The sequence below is a fragment of the Uloborus diversus genome, chromosome 6 (assembly GCF_026930045.1).
Source record: "Uloborus diversus isolate 005 chromosome 6, Udiv.v.3.1, whole genome shotgun sequence".
NCBI lineage: Eukaryota > Metazoa > Arthropoda > Arachnida > Araneae > Uloboridae > Uloborus > Uloborus diversus.
This window is the reverse complement of record NC_072736.1, coordinates 62072922-62098424: the sequence shown is the minus strand read 5'-3', so window position 1 is coordinate 62098424 and position 25503 is coordinate 62072922. Positions and strand designations below refer to the sequence as shown.

General features: G+C 32.3%; 1 protein-coding gene across 1 annotated transcript in view; it reads right to left on the bottom strand.

Annotated features, from left to right (window-relative positions):
• The window catches only part of LOC129224350 (arginine/serine-rich protein PNISR-like), a 70930-nt gene that overhangs the window by 7176 nt on the left and 38251 nt on the right, over positions 1–25503 (bottom strand). Inside the window, exon 11 of the mRNA XM_054858793.1 lies at positions 19456–19653. Within this exon, the coding sequence (XP_054714768.1) occupies positions 19456–19653 (198 nt within the window). The remainder of the gene's footprint in view (positions 1–19455; positions 19654–25503) is intronic.

Below are 25503 nucleotides of genomic sequence, written 5' to 3'. Positions count from 1 at the left end.
TATTAATTTTTTTCAGCTTTCAAAACTTCTAGAAACATCACAGCTTTCAACCAAAACACGAGTTAGTTCCACGAGTATAAAGAAAACAACAAAATACCAAAAACTTGAACAGAATGTAAAACCTAAACCATTTGCGTTTCTACAAAAATATTTTTTTGTTTCTACAAATGCATGCAGAATTTTATAAAAATCGATGCCTGAGTGTCAAAAAATGAATGAATACAAGAAAGGTAAACAATATAAAACAAAACGAAAAAAAAACAAAAAATGAAATAAAAGATCCAGCAGAAGAATAAAAGGGTTTCAGCCGTATTCTTTCCACCTTCTCTAGACGCAAGGGTGCCATTTTTTTAAAATTATTTATGTGTTTTATAAATACGTTTGTACTTCTCTTTATTTATTTTGGAACACACATTTTCCTCTTCTAACTGATGAAAATGGACAATCTACAACGCGGCGCCATTTTGAAAACGCGGGACGCCATTTTGAAAATTTACCGCGAAACTTAAAAATAACAACTTTTTAAGGAGAAATAAAGTAAATAAACGGATATATCCCCTCCTCCAGTAGGTTTTATATTTTAAAAAGAAAAAAAAAGGAAAAACAAACAATATGATTAAAACAAAAAATCAAAAATCTTGCAAAAAAAATTGTTTTATAGCGATATCGTTTTTACCTTGTCTCGGTGCATTTTGACTCAAAGGCGCCATTTTTGTTTATTCATATGTAAACCAAATGTACAAGATTAATTCTTTTTATTTTGGAAAGGACATTTTCGTCTTAACTGGTAAAAATGAACAATAACAACGCGACGTCATTTTGAAAACGCGTAGTTTAAAAATACCGCAAAACGAAGAAATAGCCATTTGTTAAGGAGAAATAAAGTTGAAAAATGAATTTAAGATCAAAAAAGCATAATTTACTAAATTGGTGTATGAAATTTGTCTATTTTTACGATCGCGTGTAAAGAAAGCCGAGTTTTCGAAATAGAAGTTTTGTAACGAATTTGCCGTCGTGATTGCGATTTTTGTTTTCTATTCAAAACAAGAACACATAGCACAATTAGCCACAATTGGACAATACTCCCCCCCCCCCTCCCTCCTTCATCCCTGGCGATCCGATAGCCGAACTTTTAGTGGACAAAAGAATTTGGGGAAAGGTCATATGTCAAGACTATAGGTCAGAGAAGGTTGCATTGGCGAATGGTAGCCACATTGGCGACTGAAATGAAAATAATGGTCGCCAAAATTTGAAAATTGGTCGCATTTGGCGACTGGCGACCGCGAGTTTTGAGCTTTATTACAAGATGCAAAAGGATTGAAACCTCAAACACGAAAGCAATTTTTCGCGATAAATCATATCGAATATATATGTTCAGAAAATTGCACTAATGAAATATTTTTAAAAGAATTACAAGCACAATCCAATGATTTTTGAAAGAATTCAAGCAATAAAGAAACTTTTTATGCATTTTCAAGGTTTTCAAGCACTTGAAAAAAAAAAGATTTTTTTTCCAAGAACTTTTCAAAGTTTTTCATGGGCGTACGAACTTGGTTTAACACGCGCTGCGGCGGAGTGTTTGGGTGTACAGTAACTTTTAACGAAATAAAAAACTTAAAATCTGATATTTAAGTAAAAACAATATAAAAGCGGACTAATCAGACCAAAATGTTAAAAAGCGGTCTTAACCATTAAAAACGAACTTTGGCGGGAAAAGCGGACCATTTGGGAGCCCTGCAAAGATAAAATGGCGTCTGCGCGTTGCTCGCGGAAAAGACAATAGAGAAAGTCGGGGGAAAAGTTTTAAAAAAAAAGGAAGCGGAAACTGAAAATACAGGAATTATAGGAAAATAGGAACTTTTTCAGAAATATAAGAATATAGGAACACTGCGATGCCTGCATTTGATAAATTCAATTTGAAATGCTTAGTATACAGAACACATCCAAGAATACTGAGCAAACCATGCCAATGTTTCATTCCAGGATTAGATTGAAATTGTGAGAAAATGTTTAATGCATATGTTATGTCAGGGCGAGATCTATTTGCCAAATAGGACTAACAACCAATTAAATTTCTATGTGGTAAAGATTTACATTCTTCCTGCTTTGACACACTATTAGGAGAATCAATTTTAGAAATAATAAATTACATCATTTGTAATAGGAAGGTTGCTAATAGGAATATTAAAATTAGAATACACCTGAACAATTTTATCAATATACAATGTTTGATGAATGTACTAATTCCCATTACTATTTTCAAATTTAACCCCCAAAAATTTTCTTATCTCCTCCAAAATTTTCAATTCAAAATAATTTCTCAAAACACTTATACTCATCTAAATCAGATTTCAACCTACTAAAAAGTATGATGTCATCAACATAAAACAGAAGAATAACCTTATTTTCATAAATATAACAACAATTACACCTATAACCTATACTAGAAAAATTCATTTTCAGTAAAGTTTCATGGAGTTCAAAATACCACATTCTACCACTCTGGTGCAAACCATACAGAGCTTCTTTAATAAGCAAACTTTTTCAGGCTCTTGTAAGTAACCACTAGGTTGTTTCATACGGACATCAGTATCCAATTTTGCATACAAATAAGCATTATTAATGTCCACATAGTAGATGACACCATTTGAAAAAATACACAAAAATGCAGAAAAACAATCTGATAATAGAAAAATCAATGACAGAGCTAAAAACATCTTCAAACGACTGTGCACATTCTTAGAGAAAACCTTGAGCACGTAACTGTGCTCTACATTTAACTATATTTCCTAGGTGATCTTTTTAACAGTGTATACCCACCAATTTCCCAAAATTTTAACATTATCAGGTGGATCTACCAACACCCAGACCCCGCGATTGTGCATCATCTGAATTTCCTGATCCATTGCATTTATCCACTGTGAAGATTCATTTGAATTAACTGCTTCTTTAAAATTTTGAGGAAGTTTAATTTCAGCAAGATTTCCCTCCAATAGATCAGATACTTTACCCTCTTTTGAATTTTTACCCAAAAAATCATAATAAGATTCATCAACTTCAATATTGTTTTCGTTACAAAATTTAATTAGGTCATTTATAGAACTCAAACGAATTTTTGACCCCTCTACCCAGTAATAAATATCATTTCAAACTCCTGACGGTCTAGAAACAGCTTCCCGAGTCCAAACAATCTCAGAACATGGCGTTAATCCACTACTAGGTTCCCTACTAGAATGTTCATCCACCCTCTGACCTTACTTGGCAAGATAGTCATCATAATCATCAAAATTGTCAGGTAAATACTTCATAGTTTGTGGACAACTTAACCCGGGGCCCAGTACAATCTCCCCTTTAGTTTCCTTATCGAAACTGACATTAGAAGTTTCAATAATTCTATTTTCATCCTCCAGCCAGATACGATAACCCCTGGTAGTCTGAGCATACCAAACAAGAATTCCTGATTTCGACTTATCGTTTAATTTTTTTCTTTTCTGAGCTGGAACACCAACAAAAGCTAGAGAGCCAAAAATGCAAAAATGTTTAACAGAGGGTTTTTTCCCAAAACAAAGTTCAAATAGGGTACAATCATTCCCATGACATGATCTACTCCAAGCATATGTGAAACAAACCGCAGCTTCCCCCCAGAATTTTCCCGGCAAATTACTTTCCTTAAGAAGTGCACATACTCCCCCCATTAATGTTTGCATATACCTCTCACTCAGCCCATTCATTTCTGGAGAATATGGATTAGTTTTCTTGTGCCATATACCATGTTTACTTAAAAGGTTGTCAAAATGTTCATTACGAAATTCACCTCCTTCATCTGTTTGAATTGCTTTAATTTTCAAACCTAAAAGTTTTCATTAAGAGTAAAAAATCTCAGAAAAGCATTAAAGACACCAGACTTTCTCTTTAAAGGATATACAATTACATGTATAAAGTAGTCATCTATCACACTCAAAAAATATTTATTACTTGTATTAGATAAAGTAGGAACTTCTCCGACATCCATATGTAGGAGTTCAAGTGGTTTAGAAGATCTTACGGCCCCAATCGGTTTAAAAGAAATACATCTTGCTTTAGAAAATTTAAATATTACAACAGTCTATATTTTTGTGTGATTCAGGCACCCCCCTAACACTATTATTTTTACTTGTCTTTTCAGAGCCAGTCTTAAGCCAATTAGAGCAAAAGAACCCAATGGGGCTGCACGTCAGTAGGGGCCCCGCTCTAAAACAAAAAATTTTTTTTTCCTCACAAAAAAGAAAATAAAGGAAATAAAAAGTTCAAATGAACTTAACTGATATTTAATCTGGGGGTATGGAGCTACTTTCAGAGCTACATATATATTTCAGCATCCCTATTAAAGTTAGCAAATATATGTCCAAAACTACTAGTCTCCATTAAATTTCCAGAAGAAAAAAAATGAAACTTATGTCCAGTTGAACATTTTAAAATCCATATCTAAGGAAGTACTCGCTATATCCTATAACTTCCGGTCAAAAGAAAGGAACTAGGTAGTGTTGAACCAAAGTACAAATTTTTAATGATTATCAGCAATGAATACGGTCCACAATGACGTAAGGGTCAAGGGCACCTATCCCAGGATCTTACTTACACATGGACAATGCGGAAATTTACCAGAGACTCCGAAATTTCAGGAATTTCCAAAGCTATCTTAATTTATTTCATTTATATAGTTACTTTTATTATTTTTTTTACTTTCTTTATTTGTGTTGATAAAAAATCTTAAAACTCAGCAGCAATGAAAATTTCTTTAATGCACAATTAACACTAATGTAAGTGCAATTCTGAAAAATAAATAAATAAATGATAAACTTAAAATACTGAGTGCTTAATATGCGTAAAACATCTCCATAACCATTCTAAAGAAAGCAAATTGCCATTCATCTTCTAAAGTTTATACATCCAACCAGGAATTTGTTTTTTAAATCTTCAAGGTCAAAAAATTTCTTTGGGCAGCCATCAAATCCTGACATATCTCCTAACGTGACTAAAAATGCGTTTTTAAGACTTCAATTTCAAAAAATTCAGGAGGAGGTTACTCAAACTTTACCCTTACATCAACATTATAATTTTAGTGCTTTTTGCCTTTGCTATAGATTGCGCATATAGGCGGTTCGAATAGCGGGGTGGGAGGTGCAACCTCCCGCCACTTCCAACAGTGAAGGGGCTTTCCCCCTCACTTCTCAAAGTTGCATTATAATAATCGATAGAAAAATGATTTTTTGCTGGGTGGATTGATTTATTCCACGAAAAAAAAAAAAAAAAAACTAAAAATTCCAACAAAATGGATTTTTTTCATGTTATTTCACGATAATCGAACTTTGAATCGTAAGAGGGAAGTCTATGGTGGCCATCCGTCCCGGTTTAGGAGGCCAAATTGAACATTTTTTGGAGCTCATTTAATCAGTCATGTTAAAGTCCCATAATATCATCCAATTTTACAAAAAAGGAAGAAAAAATCAGCATCAAGAGCGCCGTCCCCTAACCCCCACACTTCTTTTGACCCTCCAGTTTTCTCATGCACCAATTGCATGTGATTGTGAATAAAGATTCTCAGAGCTACTTTTCTTCTGTTCTTAAAATTTACTCTTATTTTTGTGGTCATTCATTCATTCATTCCTTAAGAGAGAAAGATGTAAAAATCAAACGTGATGTAGAAATTTGAAGGACGACGGATTACTGCGGCAGTTTCGAAGCCTTGCCTGAATCAGAAATATCGGCTGGCACTTCTTGAATTTGTACAACCATTCTGTAAAGGGCCCTGCCAGATTTCTCCAATCGGGCCCCGCATGTTCTAAGGCTGGCCCTGGTCTTTTGAATATATTAATAATTGATATGACAGTATCTCTTATGCCATAAATCTTCTGATGATATTTTACTAACTTGTTCAGAAACATTACACATTTCATTACTTTTCTTAATTAAATATGTACTGGGTTTGAAAAAATACAAATTCACATCATGCCTACCTTTTTGCATAAAAAGTAAATTCTAACTATTATCAAAAACTTTAAGCATACTATTATTACCAAAAAATTTATTACCTTCTTCCTCCAGCTTTGATAATGACAATACATTTCTATGAATATTTGGATTGTACAAAACATCATTCAAAATTATTTTTCTATGTTTACCATTAATATTTACTAAAATTTAACAGTACCAATCAGGGCTGCGGAGTCGGAAGGAAAATTTCCGACTCTGACCCCGACTCCGACACCTGGATTTTTAAACGCCCGACTCCGACTCCAACTCCGACTCCGGATTTTTTAAAAAAAAATTTAATTGTATTTTTTCAACTCCCTCTCCCTTCAGGGGAAGGGGGAAAACCTCTAAGCAAAGATTGAAATATTAATTCCTTTTTATAAATTTTTTTTGTTTTTTATTGTGAACCCAAGACGCATACTACGTTAGAATTTCAATTTAAAAATCACATTTTCCAATAGTTACGAGTTAAAAAGTGAGATGACTTAAAAATCCCTTTAAAAAATTTGAAAAGAATTATCTGTAATTTGCCCCCCTTTAATGTTTAACAAATAGATATTGATCAAATCGTGTGCTTTCAATTTTTGAAAACTGTAGTTTGAGAGAAAAAAAGTTTTTTTTCTAAATCCAAGTTCTTGAGAGGGGGTGGTTTGCCCCGGGTGACACCCATCTGGTAGATGACACCCAAAGTTATGTTCAGAGTTTATAAAAAATATAAGCATTTTAATTCTGAAAATTTTCGTGAATATATTTTAAATTATATTTTATCAATAAAATTTCAACGAAAATAGGGCACATATACGTCAGGAGCTAATTTTACACGAAATGCGGCGGTATACAAATTTGTACGAATAGCTTTTACTATACCTATATTTCCACTTCGCTAAATTTTTAATTTAAACTTTATTGGCTGCATTAGAATTAACCTTAATATGAAGATTTTAAGATTAACTGCAATTATTGAGTGTTGTAATCAAGAAATCATTTACACTTATTTTGTTCCATACTTTTTAGTGAGAACCAAGCTTATAGAAAGTCTTAATAAAGAAAAAAACATTAGAATATTTCATCGAATCTTTTGGATTCGTGCTTTTGCACTAGAACTTCTTTGAATTTGTCGATCACCCTTAAACGTTTCAATCTTAGCTACGGGCCTCGACTTACTAATTTGTTACGTTTCTTTTGCTATTTTATAACTGAGATCGAACAAAACACTGTATTTCTATTTTTATTTGAAAGTGATTACTTGAAAATGTTAGGCAACAAAACCGTTTGCTGACAATTGCTATTAGTTCCGTTAAAAAGCAAGCAAAATAGGGGACGGCTACAGAAAGTTCGGTAAGCACTCAAGCTGGCTGATTGCCATAATGGCAGTTATTTTCTCATTGGTATCTTTTTATACATGTAATCGAACCAATTGGTAGTCAGTTTTTAAAAAATGTAAGGAGAGTCAGTGAAAAGGAAAGAAAAAAAGAAGCCCGGAGTCGGAGTCGGAGTCGGCATGTTTTCTAACGACTCCGACTCCAACTCCTTTACCCCAAAATCAGTCCGACTCCGACTCTTCGACTCCGACTCCACAGCCCTGGTACCAATCTCTTGCATAGGGCTTTGCTCACCCCCCACAAGCCATTGATATTTTCAAATTATTTACAGGTCGAAAAACTCTTATCTTTCAAAAAATGAGAAGTTAAACCCCTCTAACACAGACACTAACGGGGCAAATTTTTTTCTCCGCAATAGAGAGCGTCCGCAGGACAGGGGTTTAATAATGTTACTTGCCTTGGAATCGGGGAAATAAAAATTATCCACATAAGAGGGGTGTCCTTTAGGACGGGTTTTACTGTATTTACTTACAAATGTCTCAGAATAAGTTTTATAAACTGTTTATGTCTGAATCATTTTATAAAAAAAATATTTTTTTTATTTTCCAAATTTCTATTTCACATCCTCTCAAACAAAAGAAAAATTGTTCACCACACATTCATACCAGTATAAATATTGATATGTAAACACTTCAAAATTTATATAGTAGTTACAAAAATCCTCTCTCCATACATTGTCTTTATTGAAAGTAAAGCATTTTTCGACTGAATCAATAATAAACTTAACAAAAGAAAAAAAAAAAACAGAAAAGCAGTTTTTGAGTAGATGTGATAGTAGGGGAGATAGCGACCGAAAATTTACGACAGTAAATATAAGGCCAGAATTTTTTTAAACATTAGATTAGTTTACTTAAAAGAAGAAAATGCGAGTATACCAAAAAGTTATCGTTGCAATAATTAATAAAAAATTTTGCAATTTGTTGCAAAAACTTGTGAAATTGTCTTATATATATAAGGCTGGAACTCGGTAATATTATTGATTACGTATAAACATAACGAAAAATATATGTCTACCGCGACCGAAGCATTGCCGTGCCGTGTCTACCACCCACGCAAGGTGCGAAAAAATCAGTCAATTTTGACTTCAATATATAAGCCTAAAATTTTTTTTAGTAATTGTTTATAATGTATAAAAAATAAAAACAAAAGTCTACCAGTTGTGTTATGTTGCAAAGGCATGATAGACGCCACGGAATGTTGACCTCGTATCTCTATGTACCGTTTATCGAGCTGCTAGCACTCGCTCAAAAAAGTTTGTTTATCGTTCCGAAATTTAAATAAATAAAGCTGATTTTTTTTAAATAAATAGTTTAAATCCTATTTTCACTAAAATTTTTAGTCTACCGTGACTAAGAGGTTGCATAGTCTTTGGTAGACGTTGCTTAAATTATAAAGTAGTTGGAAAAGTACGAATGATTTAAGCATATTAAAAAATAATTTTAACATTTAAACAAAATTAAAAAATATTTTATTAAAATTAAAATATGTACAAAATTATAGTGAAATTTATTTTTCATTAATAATGTCTTGACCTTTTAAATTATTCCTCTTTTATTTATTTATTTTTTATGGTGAAGTACTTATGAAATAAAATTTTTTGCATTGCTCTTACATAACAATAAATAATTAAAAATAATCAAATAAACAGTACTTTACATATTAATTAATCTTTACTAATAATGAAGCTGAAAGTCTCTCTGTCTGGATGTCCGGAGGATATCTGAATCTCTGTGGAGGGTATAGTGCCTAGACCGTTCGGCCGATTGTCATGAAATTTGGCACAAAGTTAGTTTGTAGCATGGGGATGTGCACCTTGAAGCGATTTTTCGAAAATTCAATGTGATTCTTTTTCTATTCCAATTTTAAGAACAAAATTATCATAAGATGGACGAGTAAATCACGAAATTATCATAACGTGGAACCGTAACATGGGCACAAGCCAATTGGCGAGATACGAAATTATCATAACGTGGAACTGTAACATGGGTACAAGCCAATTGGCGAGAAAATTCACCATACATTCTTTGTAAATATACAGGCGAACCAAAAGACCTTTTAATTTTTCTATTACGGGCAAAGCCGTGCCAGCTTACAAGGGTTAGCTAGGTATTAGGTTACTAGCGGTTACCACTAGTAACCTTTAAAACTGTAGCAAGGAACATAATTTATTTAAACGAATTATTCATCAGGTGCATCGCCGCTCACGTCTGACTCGCCCAAATAATTTTCGTTTTCGCTTTCGTTGCTGAATTCATATTCAAAATGTCTTATGCTCAACTTAGCATCATTGTCAGTTCAATAATCATCATCACTGTGAATGTCGGTACTATTATTAGCTGTCTCGGTAAAATCATCAATATCTGTAATAGAAAACCATTGATAAAAAAAAAGAAAGAATTTTATTAAAAGCCAAATCTGGTTGAAAAAAAATGATTATCTGAGGCAGAAGGCTGTGCTTCGAATATAACATCTTTTATTGCTTGCGGTAATTGTTTTCAGTAAACCATTTAAAAACTTTTCAGTTGTCCTCAATTTTCCACCCACAATCAAGAGGTGATAAGCTTGTCAGATTTTTTAAATGAGAATTTGTCCAAATTTGTGAAATGCAAGCTGTTCTGAGAAAATGTTCACGAAGTTCAGACTAACATAGGGTTAAGGATGACGGATCAAAACTCTTCACGTTTTCGAGAATTACTTTATCTTTTTTCAAAATTTTTATAAACTTTTAAAAACGTAATGGTTCTTGCATCATTAATTTTTTTCATTTTATTTTGTCTGTACATTCGGCGCAAAAACTTTTCCGAAATTTCGAGTTGTATTTGAATTTGCGACATGCATTTCACATTGTGCGATGGCTGATACTTACTCAAATTTGTTAACGCTCCAGCGTATTCTTCCGACTTTGTAAATAGAGCGTAAAGCTGGACCTTTCCTTTTCGGAAAAAAGCCAGATTTTAATCGCAACCAGTCATTGCGTGTAAAGCAACCAAGGCGGAACAAACGTTTTCTTCTAAATTCTTGTAAAGTTCAGACATTGATACATCTTAATGATTTTCCAACGCCAACTTCCATCCAGACCTTTATTTAAGACTAGTGGTACCCACACGGCTTTGCCCGTAATAGAAAAATTAAAAGGTCTTTTGGTTCGCCTGTATATTTACAAATAATGTATGGTGAATCTTCTCACCAATTGGCTTGTACCTATGTTACGGTTCCACGTTATGATAATTTCGTATCTCGCCAATTGGCTTGTGCCCATGTTACGGTTCCACGTTATGATAATTTCGCAATTTACCCGTCCATCTTATATTTTTGTTCTTAAAATTGGAATAGAAAAAGAACAAAATCGAATTTTCGAAAAATCGCTTTGAGGTGCACACCCCCATGCTACAAACTAACTTTGTTCCGAATTTCATGAAAATCGACCGAATGGTCTAGGCGCTATGCACGTCACAGAGATCCAGACATCCTCCGGACAGACAGACTTTCAGCTTTATTATTAGTAAAGAAGACAAAGATAAAGATTATTTCCCATTTTATTAAATTTCTGTGAAAAATGGGCTTAAAATTGGAATAGAAAAACAACAAAATCGAATTTTCAAAAAATCACTTCGAGGTGCACCCCTTCATGCTACAAACTAACTTTGTGCCAAATTTCATGAAAATCAGCCGAACGGTCTAGGCGCTATGCACGTCACAGACATCCTCTGGACAGAGAGCGAGACCCACGTGATAACAGGCCAGACAACTCCCCTCCCCCCCGCTTCGTTACGCCACCAGTAGTCGATCTTTGAACTTGGCGCGAAACTTAAAAACAGTGCAGTTTACCAGTAGTGTTGCTTGCTCTGGTTGATATAGATGAAATAGGAAATATGTAACTTCGGATGCATATTTTTGAATACAATTCTGTTGGATTTATCTCTTCCTTCCCACGTACCGGAATGTAGAGGCAATTAAAAAATATATGTATAATATAAGTCTTAAGTATCTGCTGAGTGAAAAGTGAGTCAGCGAGTTCCGCTGCCGAACAACCTGCATGTAAAGCAAAAAGCTGGACGCCTCATGGAATAAATTTTAAAGTTCGGAGGTAAGTACTCTTTTCTCAGATAAACAAATTTACATTTTATGCAATTAAGATTTCTTAAGTTTTCCTCCATTACACAAACAATTGTCAGTTTCCTTTCCGATATCTTTGTCTGTAATTTGTAATTTCAGCATACTGCTTTAATATTTGAAACGGTTAACTTGCAACTTTTTATTTCTTTATTTTTTCAACTTTGAACACGCATTTATTCGAAATGGATTTTCCAAACTAACAATATACATATGTCAAAATTTTCTGCGAATATACTTGTTGCTATCAGAAGCGTAACTTGGTGTTGATATTCAGTAAAAATGTAAACAAGTTTATTGAAACAGGCTTTTAACTGAACTAATCTTATATTTTCGGTTTCGATTAAATTGTTCTTTACGCTAGCATGTGTTATTTTGATCAAAAAACATTCCTTGATGGGTTTCCGTAGTTCTGAGATAAAAGATTAGATTTGAACGCCGGAGGTCGTGGGTTCGATACTTAAACATTTCCCCCCAACTACGCCCCTGCAATGTTATTCAAACAAGCTGGTTCTGTGCGTAAATTAAAAAATATATATATGGTTTTTTTTTCACTGTTGTCTTTAGGTTTTATGATATTTATGCACACATTGTGGTTAAGTTAACGGTATTCATAATTTCTGGGCTTGCGAAAGATTAATTTTGAGCAGTGGATACACAACGTGTTTTTGCCAAATGCTCTATGCTTGTTTGTTTATGCTTAAAAAGGGCAAAATGTCTTGAACTACATATTTTTTGAACTCCTTGGGTTTTCTGTTAATAAGCTTTCAGGAACTCTGAAACTGTAACATAAATTGAATTAAAGGGCTGTCTATAAAGTATGTTACAAACTTTTGAACAAATCCCCCCCTCCTCCTTGTTACATGTAACGCTGTTCAACATGAGCATATTGTTATAAACAACGCGTGATGTCACACTTCTTGTTATCCCCTCCCTTCCCCCTGTCACAAAACTGTCACATTGATTTCCTAAAAGAGCATACCTAGCAAAATGTTGATCTAAATTTAACATATATGAGGTTTTAAGTATTAAAGAAAGTTGCTAAAATGGTCATTCTATGCAAGTTTTTTGAAAAATATTACTTTGTCATCAATTAATGCTTTTTAAAATAATTTTTCAAAAGCCTAAAATGATGAACAATTAAAGCCCCCCCCCACACACACACAAGAATCATTAGCAGCAGAAAAAGCTAAAAATGGGAAAGTAGCCGAATTCCAAAAAAAAAAGGCTGTTTAGATATTGAATACATTTTTTGATATACAACATACAGTATTCATGATGTATCATTCATTCTTTAATTAACGTTTTTCAAGTTGAATTCCTGTGTAATTTTTCGAGAGTGCCCACCGAAGGGGGGGGGGGTCGGAATCATAGTCTCATAGTAATGATAGCTTTTCAACGGCTATAGTTATAAATAACTGTGCCCTTGAAATTTTAAGGGAGATGGAGATGTTTTGGTTTTTTTTTTTGAAGGTTTCATAATTGAAGGGGGTAGGGCACCGTCTACTTTGGGGATGGCACCCAAGCATTCACGTCTTTTTAAAAGCATAAATTTGCTCAGCTAAGTTAACATTAATAATCTGGTATTATGTACTTTAATTTGATGTTATGTCTTTGAAACATATTGCAGTCCTGTTTCCCGTTTACTTAAGTAAAAATATTTATTTATTTTTTGAAATTTCATTTAATTCTTATTCAAATACAATAGTAATATTATTTTTTGTTTTGATGTAATTGTAAAATGAAAGTTCATTTATTTATTTGAATACTTCTTAAGACTTAATGTTTCAATACAATATACGAGTACTTAAAATGCGATTAGTTAAAAAACAATTTCTAATGAAAAATAAAACTGTGTTTATTTATCACTTTGTTTTAACATGATTGTAAAATAAAATCGTGTTTAGTTATTTGAATACTTTGTAAGACTATGAATTAAGCTCAGTGTATTTTTTAATGTATGATTATCGGTTCCTTTTTATGTTTTCAAATGAAAAAGTAGAACTTGTAATGCTACTTGAATAACAGAAGACAATAATAAATAAACCAAATAGTTATATTTAACCAAAATATTAATCGAAGTGCTCCCTTCCCAATATCATTGTGGATCGACAAACGATGACGTCATTTGCTAGTTGGATGGCCTTTTTATCTCGAAGGCCTCGCAGAGAGACTTTCAGCTTTATTATTAGTAAAGAATTCAAAAACTTCATGTTAGCCAATATTATAACTAATACATCAGTATCTGAACATCATAGGTGGACGTTATATGGAGGCTGCAGCTCTTCAAAAATTACAAAGATGGTAAAACATTTTTGTGTCGGATTCTTCGCAGTCTGGGGCATGATTGAATATGATCTACTATTTTTACAACTTTTCTGTTGATGGTTTCAAATCTATAACACTATTTGTAGTTAATATACACAAATTTATCTTCAAAATAAATTGCTTTGTTATCTCGTTCCCAGATTTTTAGTAAATATTCTGGCAAATCTTCTTTAAAAGTAATATTTTTTAATTGATTCAAAAAGTCAGAGGGACGTATTGCAGTCTCCTATCTGAATATTTTGACCTCTGTGAGTTCCGCTTAATATATCGTCACCTCAGAACAACAGTAAGATATCTTAGTGTTATTTCTGGGAGTAGATATCTTACTGTTGCTCTGAGGCGACGATACGTTTGTTATCTTTTATGGAAGGAGACGATGTCGAAAACAATTACTACGAATACTGCTGAACAGTGAACATACTTAATAATTTTCTCAACATCATAGCATAAGATGATGGAAATTCTTTCATTAGATATAATAAAAAGAATCCAGCATAGATGAGAAATTTTGGTGGTTCAGAATTGATGTTTTTTTCAAGCACTTTTATTACACTTGGCCTGATTGTCATGAAGTAATCTGAGGCGTGCTTTTGCTTATATTTCTGCAACTAGATTACTAAGAGACTTCTGGATTTTACTAAATGATTTGCTTAATCTTAAGGTACAATTTAAGGCTGAAAATTTAAAATTCTGAAGTAACATCATTATTTCGGTTAGGATGGAAAATAGCAAATTTGATGTAATTTCCCCATTAAATGTTTAAATATAAAATCCATTGTTACAAATTTTCTTGCCTTGCAAATGTAATGTTAATAGTAATCATAATGAAAATTTTGAATCAAGTCCTCTCTGGAGCAAGAATAAAATTTATTCACAGTTGTTGCTTTCTTAGGGTTTTTATCCTCATCTATGCATCTATGCCAATAATCATAACGGGGCTAAGTAAAAAGACGCATTAGGATCTTTATCCCAAGTTACTTATATGTTGTGAACCATTCTTTTGCGTATACTCAGCAACTAGACCACTTACAGACTTCAGAATTTCATTAAATGATTTGTTTAACCTTAAAGTACAACTGAGCGCTAAAAAATCAAATTCTAAAGTAAAATTTTGTTTGAAAACGAAAAACTTTAAAATAACAGATTTTTTTTAAAAAAATAATAAGCACTTTTCATAATGCACTCAAAAGGACAAAATAACTTTTCTGGGTCAGAAAGGAGAATTTAAGTATTCATGTAGTTTTTAATTCTTTGAAGAAAAAGATTTCACAAACGAAGAAAAGTGCGTTCAAATCATTTTAAACCAAACTTTCCCATTAAGAAAAAAAAAAAAAAAATGCGTGTTTCAACACTCAAATTTATGATTGAAAGCTAGATAATGGTAAAAAATTCTCTACATGACTAGAACCGCACTTTTCTTCGTTTGTGGTGTCATTTTCTTGGAAAATTTTGAAAACTACAGGAATTCTTAAATTGTCCTTTCTGACCCAGAAAAGTTATTTTGTCCTTTTGAGTGCATCATGAAAAGTGCTTATTATTTTTTAAAAAATCTGTTATTTTCCAGTAAATGAAGTAAGGCAGATTTTTTAGTTCTGCAGATGGCTATTATCTGTTGATCCAATTTAACATATGCTAAAGAAATATAAACATCAGCAGCAATTAGAGACGTACCGAGTAGCACTTTGGCCGAGTAGCCGAGTACCGAGTACTCGGCTTTTCACTACTCGGCCGAGTACCGAGTTACCGAGTACTCGGCCTTTCACCACTCGGCCGAGTTACCAAGTACCAATTATGTTTTTAGAACCACCGACACACATGTGATGAATTTTGAACTTATTGGAATAGTAGTATAGACCTCCTGGTCCATATAATAGTTTTTAAAACTAAATTCCTGCTGAAATTTAACTACGCATTACATAAACAATTTTGTTTGTGTCAAAAATTTTACAAAAAAATTATTTTTAAAATTAAAAATAAATAAATAAAAGGTATGATTAATCAAGTTGGAATTAAAACAAATAACAATAAAATCCCTCTAATGCGGACACTAACAGGACTTTTTTTTTTGTCCGCAATAGAGAGGTGTCCGCAGGACAGGGGTTTAATAATGTTATTTTCATTGGAACTGGGGAATTAAAAATTGTCCGCATAAGAGTGGTGTCCGCCTTTGAAGGGTGTCTGTTAGGAGGGGTTTCACTGTATACCAATCATAGTTCTAGTCCGCCAAACATAAATAATTCTTAAAAGCAGATAAAACAAATGTGCAGAAACACTGTGGACACGTGTTTCTGCCCCCCTCCCGTTACAAGGAACGTCTTTTTCAGTGCATAACATGTGAGTTAAAGAATGTGAAGACATTTGACAAAAAAAATCTGACTTTTGTCGGATGCCTTTAAATCCACGAGCTCCCATTTTGTGCATTGAAAAAGGAATTCCTTGTAACGCCAAAACACATGTCTGCAGTGTTCATGCACTGTGCTTTTAACGTTTTGTTTCATTTTATTTTTTAAGCAAAGGAATTTTTATATTTTTTATAACTAATTTTTTTTGTAGCAAAAATCCATTTTTAATATAAAAATTCCATATTTTCTATACTTACCTTTTTTGCATAATTTCTAATAAAAAGTTTTATTTACTTTGGGGACATTAAAATCAAGATTTATTCTATTGAAGCATTACAAACTTCATTACTCTCAAAATTTAAATTTGACTTACAAATTTTAATTGTAAATGATTGCAGAATATAATGCTTGCTCTTTTTTTTTAGACATTTTAGTATCTGTCTTGGACAATATTCAATTTTTTGCAACTACTCGGTATTGGCCGAGTTTCTGATCAGAATTTGGCCGAGTACCGAGTACTCGGCAAATTGGCAGAGTAGGCCGAGTACCGAGTAGTTACCGAGTACTCGGTACGTCTCTAGCAGCAATGCATCACCGCGAAGCACTGGATCGAGTTTGCTCCAAAATGGCGGATGCGTCGGCTCCTCCACTATAGGGGCCTTACTCAGGCCCAGACCCAAGGTTATTTATAGGCGTGTCCTTCCCCTCTCCCCTCTTCTTTCTTCGCAGTAGATGAATAAACAGCTTTACTTCCCCATTTACGAAATGTATTTGAAAAGGTGGTGATTCAAAATATTTTTTGAAGTTAAATATATATATATATATATATATATATATGAATAATGCAACAAAAGTATGAATATCAATTTAAATATGATTGAAAATTGTAATCATAAAAAAATAATAATAATTGAAAAATTTCCATCTATAAAGAATGAAAAGATAAAATAATCATACTTTTCCAACTAGGTAACTTATTAAAAAGTCAGTAATCCAACGTTATTAAGCACAAAACTTGCAAATGATTGCAGACACGTGTTTCGGTGTTACAAGGAACACCTTTTTCAATGCAAAGAAGTGTGAGCTTATGGATGAAAAGTCATCAGACACGTGTTTCGGTGTTACAAGGAATACCTTTTTCAATGCAAAGAAGTGTGAGCTTATGGATGAAAAGTCATTTCTCGGATGACTTTTCATCCATAAGCTCACACTTCTTTGCATTGAAAAAGGTGTTCCTTGTAACACCGAAACACGTGTCTGCAATCATTTGCAAGTTTTGTGCTTAATAACGTTGGATTACTGACTTTTTAATTTTTCAGCACAAAGGTATTTATTCTTTATATAGGTAACTTATATTTTAAGCAACGTCTACCAAAGACTATGCAACCTCTTAGTCACGGTAGACTAAAAATTTTAGTGAAAATAGGATTTAAATTATTTATTAAAAAAAATCAGCTTTATTTATTTAAATTTCGGAACGATAAGCAAACTTTTTTGAGCGAGTGCTAGCAGCCCGATAAACGGTACATAGAGGTACGAGGTCGACATTCCGTGGCGTCTATCATGCCTTTGCAACATAACACAACTGGTAGACTTTTGTTTTTATATTTTATACATTATAAACAATTACTAAAAAAAAATTTTAGGCTTATATATTTAAGTCAAAATTGACTGATTTTTTCGCACCTTGCGTGGGTGGTAGACACAGCACGGCAACACTTCGGGCGCGGTAGACATGTATTTTTCGTTATGTTTATACGTAATCAATAATATTACCGAGTTCCAGCCTTATATATATAAGACAATTTCACAAGTTTTTGCAACAAATTGCAAAATTTTTTATTAATTATTGCAATGATAACTTTTTGGTAGACTTACGTTTTCTTCTTTTAAGTAAACTAATCTAATATTTAAAAAAATTCTGGCTTTATATAAATAATGTATTAAAAACTGTCGCTTTCTCCCTTACTATGAGATAAACACTTCATCAAATAGATTTCAAAATATATTGCAGATTTTTTCCAAAATTAAAGTATATATATATTTTATAAACTTTTGAACTCATTTTTTGAATGTCACTACTGAAAAAGTGATTGTTTATGACTGATAAATTTCACGCACACACATATGATGCTTCGAAAAACAAAAAATCTTAGCTATATCTTTGAATGTGCATATTACAGGGAAGAGTGGTTAGAGGACAAAAAAGGAGGAAATCCAAAAAACAAATTGCAAAGGGATGTTGTTAAAAACTGCACCAAAATAGCCCCTGGAAGCCATGATATTCAAAAATTCAACAAAAAATGGCTAATTTTACACTTTCAAAGCTAACGAGAACATTTTTCTGTATTAATTATGCATGAAATAATTGGGCAGTAATTAATACATGGCACATATCATTTGCAAGCAAAGTACTAACTCTTTAGGAACAACTTGCGGTTGCCTCATGAAATTCCAAAAATTTTAACATCTATCTAAAGTGACTAGCATTTGAGATTCACCATAAATATTTTGCACGCTTTCTTAAATACATTTAAAAAAAAAATTCATTAAAATCTGAGACCATAAGAGTTGGACCACTAGTTTTTGATCGAATTTTTATTAAATAAACTTAAGAAATAAAAATATTATTAAAATAATGAATAAAATAATTAGACATAAGATAGTATAGAATAAAAAATCTTCACACATTAAAAATGATTGAAATATCAGCAGGATGTAAAAATATTGAAATTTCCAACAAGGCACGCAATTTTCGGCGAAGCACATGTTTGACTTCGTTGGTGTGTTTCCCAAACATACGTTTTTGGCAGATATCGTAGAAGATGAAGTTTTGAGTGAGAATAAGAAAATGGGGACTAAAAATTAGGAAAAATTGAAATAATTTCAGATTTTTAAGAAAGATAGATTTGTTATAAAACCCAAAATAGGCAAAAAAAAGGGGGGGGGGGGAGGTTTTAAACACCAACAGAAAAAGTTGGAATTCATGCAAAACACAGAAAAATTTCATTCCTGATATCACGCTATACACGGTAAAACTTGATATCTAAATAAAAAATTCCGAAAAAAAACTCAAAACATAATTGATTTCTTTTAATAAATCACAACAAAATGAGAAAGGAGTTCTTATGAGAAGGTTGACGAGTTGTATATCGTAAGTTTTGGGTACACCAAAGAAAGAAATGATTAGATTTTATCAAGTAGTTAGTGGTAGTAATATCTGTGCAGCATATTAAATTTAAAACAAATCTATAATGAAAAAAACTAAACATAGATACCATTTCTTATTTTCCCTTGTTCAGTATGTTCATCTAGTTCTTGCCGTTCCAACTCGGCAATAATCTTTTTCTCTTTGAGAGCAAAAAGCTTCTTCTTTTCCTTCATCTTTCGGTACAGTTCTCCATCAGAATCTGATGCTTCAATCTCCTCTTCATCTTCACTGGCCTCACTTTCAGTCCCATAGCTGGCAAGACCATCTATATGTTTGGAAATTACTCTCGTATGAGTTTTTAAATTTAGTTTACGGACAATGATTAAAGTAAGATTATTACTTACTCAATTATTCAATGCATGGCAAGTATAACTGTCAAGATCATCATTACATATCTAATTTCTCATAAATTTAAATCACTGAAAAATCCTACAATCATAATTAAATGAGGGGACGCTGTTTAAAGTATTTTTTCGAATAGATGTCTTTGTGATTATGTTTATCAAATGAAGAGAAATTATAGATGGAAACTAAATTTATAATATAATATTAAGCTGCAATATTTAGTAGGTGAAAACTACTTTACTGATCATTAACATTTGTGGTCAAAGATAAAGTAGGAAATAAATTGATTTTTTTGACACAAATAACTGTACATGAACTATTGTTGCAAAAAAGTGTATGCAGACAGAAAAAAAAAAAGACTATTAAGCAATAGTTAGGGCAAATCTAACTTATTAGCATAATGAAGGCTACACAGATCGATACTGCAGCACTGCCAGGTTAGGTTTGCCCAAGCCATGGATTACTCATAGTGCAGTTCAGTACATCTTACATGCATCCCCCCCCCTCTAAATCCTGTTTATCAAACATACTAGTTCTAATTAGCAGTGAATTTGAGCATCGAATCATTTAAATGTAGTACGATGTTCATACTCATTGCACTACCCACACAGGTCATTAATACCAAAATGTTTGTCATTTACGCAATTCATCAACACACATCAGCAGGCCTAGTTTTGTACCAAAGGCATAAGTTTATCTGGGTGCATGTTTTTTACTTTCTTCTATACCTATATATAGAAGAAAGTATTGGATTCGAACAAATTTTCGAATTTCGAAAATCGAATTTCTTTTTGAGTTGTGCTGAGTCCATTTCAACCATTTTTGGAAAATGTCTGTCTGTGTGTGACCAATTTTTCGTGGCTGCTCTACAGCAAAAACTACTGCATGAAATCGAACGAAATTTGGTACACATGTGACCCTATGTGAACTTGGGCCCATTGGTTTTTGGCACGAATTCCTCCAAGGGGGGTGGAGCAAGGGGACGTTTCTTGAGTTATATGTGACTGCTTTTTTCCAGGAAGTAACTAGAGGTATGAAACAAAATCTGGTCCAAATGTTGTCCCTAACAGGTACAGGTGCTGATTCAATTTTGGTGTCAATAGCTCAAATGGGGATTGAGCTATAGAACATTTTTTGTCGTCAATTGTGACTGCTATATCTCAAGAAATAATGAATGGAATCAAACAAAAATTTATTGACAAGTAGCTCTTAGAAAGAAAAAGAGCTGATTTTATTTTGGCGTCAACAGCTGAAAAGAGGGTGGCACAATTGAACGTTCTTTTTTTTTCCACTGTGAGTGCCATATCTCAAGAAGTAACGCTACGTTCTGGATGTAATTTGGAGTAAATGTGAATCCATATGTAAACAGGCGTCGGTTCAATTTTGGCGCCAATTGCTCCGTGGGGGCTGTTTGTGATTTTAATTGTTGGAAAATGACCAGAAAATTGGATGATTTAAACTTTTTAACTGTTGCCATCTTGTGTTTGTTAACAAATAAATGTTTGTAATTATTTTAAGCAAGGCTTTAAAAATAATTTTAAACTTTCATTATTTGCTTTGCTTTTGAGATAAATTGGGAATTTGGATGGTTGTCAAGTTTTGGAGTGTGTAATTTTGTTTTTGTTGGGAGTATTGCTTCCTTGTCAAGCATGGGGAGGGATCAGAATCATAAGAAAGATATAGAAGAAAGTTTGGTGATGGCCACAACATACTAGTTTTTTTTTCTATATTTTTGCAACAGTATATTTTTAAAGTGAGAATCAGAAAAAACCTAATATTTTAAACATGACTTAAAAAATCATAGTTTCATTGAAATTTGAACCTTATATACGAATAATAATTAATTATTAACTGCTATACTACTAAGTATTTGTGAAGAAAAACAGCAATTGATTTTACCTATATTTTCCCCAGATTGGAATCTATAAGACTAACAGCAAAGCAACGAACAATAAATACACTTAAAATAATTCTATACACATTGAGCTAAATTTCAGGGCATTGCTCACAAAAATCATACTGATCAATCAAAAAAGGACTTTGAAAATTTTCTGACACTAAAATTCAGATACATAATAAAACAGAAATTTTTTGTTGAAAGCTCTCACCTAAAATGATAACACTCAAATTTATGAGCAATATTTATACATATATGCAAGCTCATTTTTAGAAATTAACACATGCAGTAGCACTTCATAAAAATCAAGATATTGACTTAAAGAGCTTTTCATTTAATTTTTACTTCCTTTTACAAAAAAGGAAGTATTGTATTCGTGAAAAAAATTTCACTCAAAAAAAATCGGCCTCAACTTCCATTTTCCTCACCCCCAAATAAATGTTGAGTTTTTTTTTCAACCCAACCACATATGGATATATGCCTAGAAACGTACAGACACCCGAAATATCCATTTTGACGACCCCCGAGTTAATTATAACAAATTTTCTCGTGACATCCGTATGTACATATGTATGTGCGTATGTATATCGCATAACTCAAAAACGGTATGTCCTAGAAAATTGAAATTTCGTATGTAGACTCCTAGTGGGGTCTAGTTGTGCACCTTCTCTTTTGGTTGCATTTGGATGTTTCTAAGGGGGTCTTTTCCCCCTTTTTAGGGGGAAATCATTGTTAATTTCGATGTAAACTCAAGTGGTGTTATAATTTGTCGGACACTTGGCGATATATCACCAGTTGGTTTTAATTTGGCCACTGTTAGTGATATTTAGAGAGTAAACAATTGAATCACATTAAAATTGCCAATAATGTGGAAATGACATAAAATTGGAGTAAAAGGAAGTCACATGGTGCACACATCAGTTTGTTTTCTCTAAATTGTTTACATTCGACAACATAACCAGTAATTAAACTTAGAGAACTGAGGTACATCTTATGTTATGAAAGAGTAAATATTAAAGTTGCTTTCAAAAAAAAAGGTCTATTTTAAATTTTAAAATGAGCATTCAATATATTTTTTCAATTCAAGGTTTAAAAATCTGTCTTACAGGTGTATTTTAGCTTCTTTTAAAACAACTGAAAATGGCTTGCAACCTGTTGGGAGAGATGGCACTCAGTAACATACTTGGTTCTGAGGAAATCGGCAAACAAATAAAGCAAGACTTACTAACTGAACATTTAGGCAATAAACTATTTCGTATTGAGTAGGGATGCACCGGATAGTGATTTTGACGGATACCGGATATCCGATGCCCCTTTACCTGCCGGATTCGGATATCCGGCATTTCGATTGCATTACATGTTCGCATATTTTTCTACAACACCGTTTCAAAACAATAAATCAAACTTGGTCCACATATCATTTCTTAAAAACATGTTAAGTACATTCAAATGTACTTTTTTAGAGCCTCTATATTTTAATTTAGGAATTTGTGCTACATATAAAATGAAACATTAAAATATTGTTTTATTTCGACAGATTTTTTCGAAAGAGACAAACTTTCGGCAAAAATTAATTCTGTATGTAATGTACACATGGTTTAAACTTTTAATTATTCACAGTTGAAATCTTAAAGGTCGTATAATGAGTCGTATTTGTTATTAGATTTGCATGACATGTAGAAATTTTTTAAACTTCATCATAAAGTAATACATTTTCTTGTTTCCAATTTAGAAATAACAAAAAATAAAACTTCGCTTTGAAATCATTTTTATTACAGATAATACACGTGTAAAATTTTTCTAACATACAAGTTAAAAAAGAAAATATTAAAACAGGGCCAGTTTGATTCAAAAATAAATAAATAAACTTAAATAATCAACTTAGAATTTTACTTTAATTCCAGAAATAAAGGAACATTTTCTCTAAAGATGCAAATTAGCATCTTAAATACGGGGTGCCCCCCTAAGAGCAAGGCCCACCCCTAAAAAGTATAAATACCCCCCCAAATAGAAAGCAAAACTATGATGTCATCAGTTTTAGTTTAGATCTAAACCAAAACTTAATTGGTCTGTGTTTTGCTAAGTCTAAATGCAAAGCAAAAGTAATAGAAAAAATGACAAGACTAGAAATTAAAACTGAAAAGAAAAAAAAAAAGAAAAAGCTCTCTCCGTTTTTTCTTTATTTATATTTTTAGTTCATACAGAGATTATTTGAAACCTGAGAATTCGAATTTCACTTGCCCCATCTGCCACCCTCCCTTCTCCTTCCTCTAAAATGTGTCATGCTTTCAATAAAATGAATTGTACGTTTGTTCTGAGATTTTTTTTCCCCAGGTAGATTTCAACTCATTTTTACGGAAGTGGTATAGTTTAAAAAAGGGGGAGAAAACTTTTACGGATAACTAAAAATGGAAAAAATACAAACTCAACACAAAATTTTGGATATAAATGAATGCAACGAAAGGATTTTAGCAAGTGTAGAAATATACAAGCAAATATAATTTCGAAAATAGTTTGTTTGCACAACTGCCCGTGCTGGGTGCAAGCGTCGACTACGTCATTGGTCACTACATATTAGTTTCTTGATGGTTCTTCATCCTTTTAGTATCACTGAAAACGGAAGTTTCCACACTGTACTACTCTAAACATTGCTTTGTTTCAGTGCAACTATTCCGCATTTTTCATTAGTTTCTTTCATTCTTTGTTTCAATGTTCATGAGATATAATGGCACCAAAACGTGCATTATTAAATTATTAATACACTGTAACTATATTATTGTTTTATTTACATGTCTCTCTCCCATTGACCATTAATTTTGTACATCGTAACTAGTGATGTGGATCGGGTAAATACCCAGCGGGTAGGTAAATATTTTTTGGGTATTTAGACGGGTATTTACCCAAGGCCTGGGTAAATACCCAAAAACTGGGTATTTTATAAAAAATGCAAATAAGTGAATGAGAATTTTTTTTAAAAATCTAAATATGAAATAATTGGTAAAACTGATATATACATATGTATTACACAGTTTATAATATTTTTTATTGAAAGACTTGATGAAATCATGAAAGAAACATATCGTGAACCAAGGAATCTTTCTTTTTAATGTCATAATTGGAGAAGTGTAAGCAATTCATTATGAACTTCAGGATTTCAAAATTACAATCTAGGTTAGTCATATCCAAAATGAAAAAAAAGGAAGCATGAGGGATGTTTGGAAGAATAAACTGAGAAGTTATTAAGACACTATGGTGTTATTTTTTTTATTGATATTTAAGTGATAACATGGAAAATATAGAAACAGTTTTCACATTAATAAGCAAAAAAAAAGCAAATTTTTTTTTCTGTTGCCTTGCTCATTTGCATTTGTTCCCCTGTAGGGTGGGAAGGTAAATATTTTTTTTGGCTATTTATCCGAAGGCAGGGTAAATCCCCTAGTAATTGCGCATTTTGCAAAAATTTTTTAGGTAGTATTAAAAGGTGACTATTTTCTTTTTTAAACATAAACCCTAAAATAAAAGATTAAAAATTTTAAATGAATTTTAAATGTTTATGTATATATATATATATATATATATATATATATATATATATATATATATATATATATATATATATATATATATATATATATATATATGTGCATGATACAGAATACACCAGAACAATTGAACTAAGTTTGGAGGAAATTTCTGCATAAGATATAGGTAAATAAATAGTAATAATAAATTGAGCGACATTTCGTTACATTTTGATGTCATGCAGGGATATATTACTGGGTTATAAAAGACTAGGACCTTAAAAAATTGATGTTTGCTTTTTTTTTGTTACCAGTTAAACTTTTTTTCTTTTTGTAGAATGGCTTTTTATAT